The sequence below is a fragment of the Gossypium raimondii genome, chromosome 1 (assembly GCF_025698545.1).
Source record: "Gossypium raimondii isolate GPD5lz chromosome 1, ASM2569854v1, whole genome shotgun sequence".
NCBI classification, from domain to species: domain Eukaryota; kingdom Viridiplantae; phylum Streptophyta; class Magnoliopsida; order Malvales; family Malvaceae; genus Gossypium; species Gossypium raimondii.
In genome coordinates this window covers 20,267,492-20,276,808 of record NC_068565.1, presented here as the reverse complement: position 1 = coordinate 20,276,808, position 9,317 = coordinate 20,267,492, and the positions used below count along the sequence as shown (strand labels likewise).

Here is a 9,317-nt window from a genome sequence, read left to right as displayed (position 1 = left end):
GATTCGTTGTTTGTGCCGAGGTACGGTTTGGCCTTCGAGAAAATAGAAGGAAAAAAAATGCTACGTTTCTGTTTCCTTTTCTACTTTTTGTCGATTCTTTGTTTTGTATGGCATTTAGTATTCTACTGTTGTTTCAGCCTTGAATTTCTTTTTCAAATTTTTTTTGTTTGATGAAAATGGGAAAAAAAGGAAGTGTTTTAATTTGAGTGTTGATGTTTCTTAGTCGTTAATTTACCTATTTGAATGAACGCAGTTTACGTGTAAGTGCTTGATTACAAGCTAGTTTAGACCGTTAAAACTGAGTTCCTTTTTTCAAGTTTTACTATTAGTTAATAATTTCGTGTTGTTTATTATAAGTTATATGTTAATGTATATATGGATAAATTTGTTATGTTAACGTTCTTGATGATACCTTTTAATCATGTTTACTTTGCGTTGATTTTAACCTTTTTCTTTTTTTCATGTTGGATTATCGTGATTGTTACCAGAAAATGAATCTTGAATTTGTTGGTGACAATTTAAGGACCTGGTAAAGGCTCCTTGACCGCCATTATTGATAAAGGAAAACAGTAAAGTAAAACAAGGATACTTAATAGTTGTAATGACCCTTTAATTTTTATTGTGTAATGAATCATTATTGTGCTTTCTTGTGTTTAGCAAGAATCATAATGTCTCATTGTTTGTATTGCAGGACCTATCATTTATGGCTTTCGAACTCTGGGGGACATCATTCACTGAAGGTGATTTATTTTTCTCAAATTAGCACATGCATGCGTTCTTATTTTGATCATTGTTTTTTTTTGTGTGGTTTGACTAACTGTCTGTAATCTGCAGAAGAAAACAGCTCTTTCATACAAACAGAATGGCAGTATGACTTATACTTTGGTTATGGCATCGGTATAATAATGGTCCTATTTTTGTTGTACTTTTGGTGGATATTTTCTTGTCTTTTTTAATTACCATAGTTATGCAATGTGTTGTTTTTCTACAGATATGATTGAAGAAAATGCCTTGAATGAGAAATCTTGTATTCAAGTGTTGAGGATATTGATTGCAAAAGCAGATACTGAAATCGATGAACTAGAAAAAGATTTGGTGTTGCTCCAAAGTGAATTGGTCTGGGCTGAACATGAAGAATGGCATGACATTTGCTGTAATGCTTTGAGAGCTAAGATCAACTGCCTTGATATCTCAATAAGGAAGTTGAGGAACAAGGATGAGAATGACATTGAGGTTTATTTATTGATGCATACTGAACCTGTTGAGAAGTTGCATGAAATAATGAAGTCTCTGCTCAAAAGTTTCTGCAATGAGAAACATGAGCAGGTTTGACTTTTGAATATTTTTCATATTCTTTTACTAACTTGACATGAATTTTATTCAACCCAGAAATTTAAAGGGATAATACCAGAAGAATGTGACCTCACGTTGAGTTTTACAAATTGTGTCTCTTAACTCTGCAATTTCAACCAAATTTGTGTACTATATATGGTTTTTGTTTCTTGGTTTTACATTAGCTTGACGGGATGCTTCAATTTATTTCTGGTACATGCATTTTGTTGTGTTTGTTCTGAGTTTAGGTTTAGACATTTAGTACTGTCTAGATGTCACAAAGTTGTAGTGATGTTAGATTTTTCTTCTAGCCTTTGTCATTCTGGATGGAAAGAGAATGGAGAACCATAAATTGACTGAGATAGAGGTGGAATATTGATTGGTGTTTTATTTATTTGGAGTGCTTTTGCATGTAGAACTTGATAAGCATGGTCAACTCCTCTTGCAGTTGGCATATTGGTTTTGTTTTTGTAATTCATGTACCTTCCTACCATTTGTTTATTAAGTTTTCCTTCTTATATTTGCTTATTTTATGCATTATTTCCTGAACTAAGACGATTTTCCTTTCAAGAATGAGCAATCTCAGGATGTTGTCCCAGATTCAAGGTCTAGTTCTCTAGAGCAGTCTGCTGCCCTGTATAAGAACCAAAAATTGAACTCATCAGATTCATGTTTCATTGCAAAGGAGGAAAACAATGGACCCAATGTTACTCCCAAAGAAAATTTTACTTCATCAAATCGATCTATGGAGCTTGAAGTGAAGAAGGCAAATAGTTCAGAAACAGTTAAGTTAGATGAAGCTTTATCCTTTTGTGCTTTAACATGTCCATGACCAAATACTCATCTACTCTACATATAAATACAAGTAGAGAACTCCAACTTTTGGGCTGTCATTGCAGGTATATTATTGCAGTACAGTCACTAAGGGCTGTATTAAGGGTAATTGTTATATTAATATGACAACTTGCCATATCTTCCTACTTTGCATCTTCCTTTGTGTCTCTTTGAATGTTTCACATTTGTCTGTCTCTGTCTTTTCTAACTGGGTGGTAGATGTGGGATCTGTCATGGCCCCAATGTTGATTTATTTGTTTGAATTCTTCATACAAACACTTTTAAGAGAGTTGGTGCTCACTATTTGATATTATAAGCTATTATTGATTTGTATTAACATTTTTCTGGCTCTAAGTATGAGTTTTGTGGGTGATATTGTTGACCTCCAAATACTTGTAGCTTTTATCATGTCGAATATTGTGTATGGACCTGCATGTTTGATTCTAGTTTCCAACACTTTTGGAGATTCATAGACCGTTTCATGCTTGTAGTTGTGGTTGAAATGGTAAATATGTATCCAACCTTAATATATCTAGGAAATCAAAATCATGGAACAACTTGGTGTTATGCATAGTGTTTATGCTTGATGTGTCCCTCAAGTCTCAGATACTAAAAGAATTGGACTCCAGGGTGTAGAAATCTGAAAAAAAATGATATAGTGCCTATTTTTCTTTGTTTAAAGGGAAAACAAAACTACTTCAGTCTTGGCACCTATGGATGCAGATTTACGTTGCAGATAGGTTGTAACAATATAGATGGTCAAAGTCATTTTAGGTGGTAAAGGCCTCTCTTTCTTCTTTTTTTTTTTTTTCCTTTCCAAGTTTCAAAAATATAATCTTCCAAGCATGTTTATGACCATGCATGCAATGTGTCTCATACTATGCTCTCTTCTTATCTCAATTTTTGGTACAATATAACAGCCGATTAGTTTATCATAGCTGAGCATGTGTATGTTCTTGCATGGAGTTATATCTTGATGCTTTCTCTATTCTTATCTGTCTTTGGTACAATTTAATGACCCACAACCTTTGACCCTTCAAATATGAAGTGCATACCTATATGGTAAAGAATATAATATGAAACAGGAAAAGGAGATGAGAATAAAGATTTTAGCCTTAAATTCCTTGTGGGTTTACATGGATGCTTAATTTCCATATAAACTATGTTTGGCAGCTGCATCTTGATTTCTTTGTGTACTAGCTGTACCTTGGAAATATTCTTCCTGCTTTACTTCCTTCTCTTGCTGTCCTAATGTATCATTCATTAGCAGCTAGCCAATGCCGATGTTAAAGATCTGATGCCACATTTCCTGCTGCCAGCAGCTGGTCAATTTGATGAGAAGAGCATTATAACTTTACTTGATTTAGAAACTACCAAGAAGCTCAAAGAAAGTGGTTGTGCTCTTAAGGATAAAAATGTGGTCCGGCATTTTTCTCTCAAGTCTGCTCAGAAGAGAAAGAATAATCCATACAGGACTAAGGTTAAGGTATTTCTCTCACTCTCTTTTTGGCTAAACAATCAAGTTCAATATCATTTATTATGTTCTGATTGAAAGGGGAAATCTTTGTTGAAATAATTTGATTGACAGTGTTGGTACACATACTCTCTTGCAAGTTTCAACCGCAAGTAATCTTTTACACTGTCTAGTAATTAAAATGAAAAATGTTAATGCACTTGAACCTTCAAAACCTTCAAAAGTACTTTTCATGGTTTTATAAGCCTTCTGCTTGATGTAAAAAATACTTTCAGTTAATATTAATTCACTTATAACTAGTTCAGTTCAACAAATTATTTAACATACTTTCAGCCCATATTTAATTTTGCATGACTTATAAATGTAGATAATAAATGGGCTGTTTGAGTATGTCTATACTAAAAGATAAGATGTTAGGGCCAAGTGTTTGGGATTTTTTTAACCACGGGCAAAGGATAGGAAAATTATTCAAGCTCATCAAAGGGAGTATGAAACTTTAGGACTTGTTAGAGTGAGATCCAGATCTCCTTTAGTATTTTGATAAAGATTCGACTTGCCTTTCGAAGTTAAAATAATCAAAGGAAGTATATCAAACTAAATAAAGTCATTCCGAACACAACTTATATTGTCAGAGTCCTAAACAACTTATTTTACTCTAGGAGTCCTACCTAGCAACTTCTTCTAAGAGTCCTAGCTAACAACTTCTAAGCATCCACAACAATACTCCTCTCCTGGAGAAAGAGCTTATCCTCAAGCTCGGAATCAAGATAAACTTGGTGAAAGGCACCTTCCAAAAGAGTGATCGACATTTGTCCGGTGCTCACACATCCATTGGTCATCATTACTGTCAAATCAAAGGCCATCGTATTAGATAAAACAACCATTGCCTCATCATTATTCCTTCCTACTACTAATAGTTGAAACCCTGTACTAACAATTTGTCAGCACCATTAAATAAACCTGTTCAAATTTCTCACCGGCAGTAACAATTTTAAAAATAACTGAGCTATCTTTTTTAGCAACTCCCAAAACCCAAGCATGCCTTTTGTAATAAAAGCGGCTCATTTGTATCAATAAAATGGCTAACTGTTGAGTCTTTATTAAGGGTGAAATCAAGCCAAGCCGAGCACAAATATTGTCAAGCTTAAGCTCAAATCGAAATTCGAAGCTTGATACTTGGCTCGAGCTCAATTGAACATCTACTTTTAAGGAGCTCGGCTCGAGATATAATTTGAGCTAATTGAGCTCGAGCTTGATTCAGCTGGTTGATTAATTTTTGTACTCAAGCTCGAACTTGTGCCCGATTAAGCCCATACGTATTTGAGCTCGAGCTTGAGCTTGGCTCGATTATTAAGCTTAGGGTTAATAATATATATTAAGGGTAATAATGTAATTTAATAATATAAAAATATTCAAAATATATATTAAAAAATAAAAAGCTTGATAAGGCTTGCGAGCTATTCAAGCTAAGTATTTTTAAGCTTGAATTCAGCTTGATCGATAACTTGAGCTGCTCGAGCTCAACTCGATAATTATCGAGTTCGAGTTTTTTTCGAGTTGAACTCGAGTAACTTACAAGCACCAGTGTCTCATTTATACTTCTAGTCTCTATCATCTCTGGTATTCATTTTCCTAGGTAAACCATCAAGTTTAGTAGACCCAATAAACTTTTCAGATATAGAGGTGAAGGTGCATTGGGTTTAAAGAAAAGGATGGTGAGTTGTTAGGTAAGAGTTTAGAAGGGGTTAATAAATAAGACAAGGAAGTGAAGTTGGTTGTTTCATGTTAATTGTCAAGACGGGTTTAAGAGGGTTCAGTGCATAGGATAGGGAAGAGAGATTGGTAGAGACTGCCATGGTTTGCTTTTGTTTACTTTGAGGGTCTACTTTCGTATCTACCAGAGTTACTGACCTGTCTACCAGCAATCATTTTATCCATTCCTTCATGCATTTGATCAAACACTTCGGTTTTGGTTTCAGCGATAATTTCATAAAATGCTGCAATTTATGAGCAAGCATTTGTTTTATCTTTGTTTGCATATGCTTGAGTTCCTTTAGTGTTTCTACTCACCACTCTGCCAACCATTGCTGAGGATTGTTGGCTCTGATTCCAAATTGTTATGACCTTGAGTTTGGGATCAAGCCACGGGCAACGGGAAAATCACTCAAGCTCATCAAAGGGAGCCTGCAACCTTAGGACTCATCAGAGAGAGACCGAATCTCCTTTTAGGGTTTTGATAAAAATTTGGCTTGCCTTTATTTTATTAAGTATATAAGCATTTGCTAGAGAATTTGTATTTGGCCTAAAAAGAACCCAGAGAATTTGTAAGCAAACGCTCTTTTGCAGCTTTCTGCCCTTCAACTTTATGCATGTCGTCACATCAATATACTCTTGCTTTCTACGCATATTAAGTATATAATCATTTACTGTGTTGAATTATAGCCCTTCTCTGGTGTTGCAAGTAAATTAAATTGCGTTTGCTTCTCTTCAACAGGATGCAGCTGCCCAGTGTGTGAATGACTCAGATCTGGATGCTTCAAAACATTCAGCTGGCCGCCTCAAAAAGAAGAAAAAAACAAGTTCTTCTAGTTTGAAAATTTTGAGTGAGCAAGCAACAAAGCACACTTCTATATCTGCTGCAGATATGTTAATCCTAGATTCATCATCAAATTCAATGGGGATGACAGGGGATCTTACAAAGAAAGTGAAGGTATGGCAAGCTATCAAATTCACGTTAGAACCAAAATTGTGCTCCATCTTTGGATATCTTTGTTAAGTGATGTTATCTCACATTAACGAAGTTTTGGGTTTTCCGTGGCCATATATATGTATGTGTGCGTGTGTGTGTGTATCGGCCAGTTTCTAGGAGGGGAAAGGGTTGTCCAGATTTGGACCTTGAACTTGGTGCCAACTTTGGACTGGATTTCAACCAGTCATTTGCCACTTGAACTAGTAGCTTGTTGACCGTGGTCTCATATTCAAGTTAGGTCTCTACACCTGCTACCGGTTGGCTTTGGGTTGAATACTTAAGATGGTGTGAGTTCCTGAATGTGTTTAGTTGTTCATACCTAATCCCATGTGAGGTTATCCATGTGAAAGCCCTTATTATGTTACATGTGAGAGGGAGTGTTTAAGTGAAATTATCCTACATCTACGAAGTTGTGGGTTTCTTGTGGTCTTCCGTTCAAGTGGGGCCTCTCCACATATTGTCAATATGTTTTAGATTGGATGCTTCACATGTTGTGTCAAGGTGTGAGAGTGGTTGATTCTGTTTTTAGCTCTCTTGTGGGGGCTTTTGTGGTCTGTCCTTACTGGTTCTCATTTCAGGAAGAGCAGACTGCAGATATTATTGCCAACGATTTGGGCTTGATTGCTCATAAACAGATGACTGGCGACTCCAATGAGATGAAAACGCTTGGCAAGCATGACGTGAGAATTAATGGATGCGAAGTGCAAGGACAAGATACTAGTAATTTTTCAAATTCATGTTTGAATCCTGAACATGAAGGAAATATTCAGAAAGCAGATAAGGTACAATAAACTCTTCCCCTCTAATGGAATTGTTGTTTTTATATAATTGTCAATCTTAGGGGGAAATAAATCTATGGCTTGGGCAAGCTGTTGTTTTCATTAGAGTATTTGAGTTAGCATTTTGAGTCATTTGTTTGAATCTAACTTAAACTACTGCTTCTCAATAAGCGTATAATGTTGATTTCTGCAAGCAGCTTCTCTGCAAATTAGGTCTGTCCGTAGGCCCGGGCTGTGGCCTGAATTTTTCTTTTTATTTTCTTTGCCTGGAACTGTTTTTGGCTCAGCCTGGAAGCTCAAATTCATTATTCATTTAATAGTAAAAGATTTAAAAATATTGTTTATTAATATTTATATAAATTAAAACTAATAAATAGTAAGTCGGGCTGGCTCGAGGTCACATTTTCCTTGTCCAGGTCTGGGCCGGGCCGGGCCAGGCCAGGCCTACTGGGCCGTTGGACTGGTCTGCCACTAATGCTGTGGTTAAAAATATTAGTCGTGATACTTGGAGAAATCCATCCAGTCTCAATAGGAAGGAAAATTATTTTGACTCTAGTTTAAGGTGATTTTGGACAGGTAGAAAATCTGAAATTTGACATGGATCAAAAGCTATGCGACTTCGGCGTGAAATCTGCACGCAAACAAAGGATCAAAGAGAGTAAGGTAGCTTCAATGGACAAGAATCAGCATTCAAATTCATTATTGAAGGGAGAAGAGAAAAGAAACGACACCTTACAAGATGTGACGCTGAAAGAAGCTTCTCCAAGTGACAATGAGCATTCTGCCTTGACCTCGCTTGTAGAACTGCAGGACGAAAATGGAGAGGATAAAACCATTCAACTTATGGAGGAAAAATCACAAATGGAGGAAGTTCCAATGTCTGAAGTTGTTTCTAGTGATGGCAAACTTGTTACAAACTCGTACATGAGGCTACAAAGAGGGAAGGTAAAGACTGTAAAGCCAAATATGGAATCAACTGCCGCTGATGCTGAAGAATCTGGTTTAAATTCGATGGAAAATCTTTCTAACTCGTCTCCTTTTCCAAAAGGCAAGAGGACATGGAAGAATGCTAACAACTGTAGTTTGAACTATTCGTTGACCGGGAAAATCATTAAGAAAACTGTTCAGCATAGCCAATGCGAAGCTGAGGAGACAAGCTTGATGCTGGATGCTAGCCAGAATACAATGCCATTGCCACAGAAGAAATGTAAAAAGCTTTCTAGTGTGCCAATCGTTGTGGAGTTCAGAGCGTCATCTGTTCAAATGAACATCTCAAAGTTGCATGGGGACCTAAATAAGAGCAACATTGTGAAGACGGAATTTGCTGAATCAGGGGCTTTGGTTGATGATCTCGGTGCAAAGGGTGTGGTACCCCGGCCTTTGGATGCAAATAGCTTGATGAAAATGAAGTTGCGTGATTTGAGGGCCATTGCGAAATCGCAGAAGTTAAAGAAATACTCGACAATGAAGAAAGAAGATCTGGTCAAACGATTGGAAAATGGATTAAGTTGCTAATGAATATATGAATTGCTTTTTGTACAGGTTAGTAGTTTCCCACATGTTTTGTTCTTCTTCTCATGCTTGTTGCATTGGCATATATGTCTGAATTTGCATCATTGTATGAATCCCAAAGGTAAAATATGAAAGTCTCTTCATTTTCCTAGAAGTAGCTATGTTGGATACCCGCATCTAACCCATATTTGAATATAAGTCTTTATAACCTTCTAAAGACAACCCGTTTGGGTATCCAATACTCACAACTTGAGTATTGGATAACGCAGATCTTTACTCTTGATTTAGGGATCACACAATAAGAGAATGCTCGTTCGTATCCGATTCTATGACTAATGCAAAATGTATGCATGTGTATGTAGGTGCGTCTGTATGTCATACAATGTGTGTATGAGTCTGTCTGTGTGTGTTTGTGCGTGCACGCGTATGTGTATGTGTATGTGTATGTGTATGTGTATGTGTCTTTATTAACTGTGGCAGGAAACAGCATAAGACACTGATACGGTCTACATTTAAGGAAAAAGATATTCGACACTGTTGGAGAAAGATGAATAGGAAATTCAAATTATTTAAAAAATGGAAAGGAAAATAATTTAATTTTAACTTCAAAATTAATTGAAAGAAAATATCTACAAAA

At 36.1% G+C, this 9,317-nt stretch overlaps 1 protein-coding gene across 1 annotated transcript; it reads left to right on the top strand.

The window, feature by feature from the left end:
* The first annotated feature begins 577 nt into the window (after window positions 1–577).
* LOC105785337 (uncharacterized) lies at window positions 578–8,834 on the top strand. Its single transcript, XM_012611386.2, has 9 exons — window positions 578–598; window positions 692–740; window positions 835–897; window positions 992–1,326; window positions 1,904–2,116; window positions 3,437–3,652; window positions 6,135–6,350; window positions 6,968–7,171; window positions 7,745–8,834. The coding sequence occupies exons 2-9, from the start codon at window positions 704–706 to the stop codon at window positions 8,681–8,683; spliced, it is 2,223 nt and encodes a 740-aa protein (XP_012466840.1). The 5' UTR covers window positions 578–598; window positions 692–703; the 3' UTR covers window positions 8,684–8,834.
* The last annotated feature ends 483 nt before the right edge of the window (window positions 8,835–9,317 follow it).

Bases quoted from the DNA above. Each gene is read 5' to 3' on its own strand.
- LOC105785337 (XM_012611386.2), top strand. From the start codon at position 704: ATGGCTTTCGAACTCTGGGGGACATCATTCACTGAAG. The intron at 3,653-6,134 runs GTATTTCTCTCA...TCTCTTCAACAG, and splicing joins CATACAGGACTAAGGTTAAG to GATGCAGCTGCCCAGTGTGT. The intron at 6,351-6,967 runs GTATGGCAAGCT...TTCTCATTTCAG, and splicing joins ATCTTACAAAGAAAGTGAAG to GAAGAGCAGACTGCAGATAT.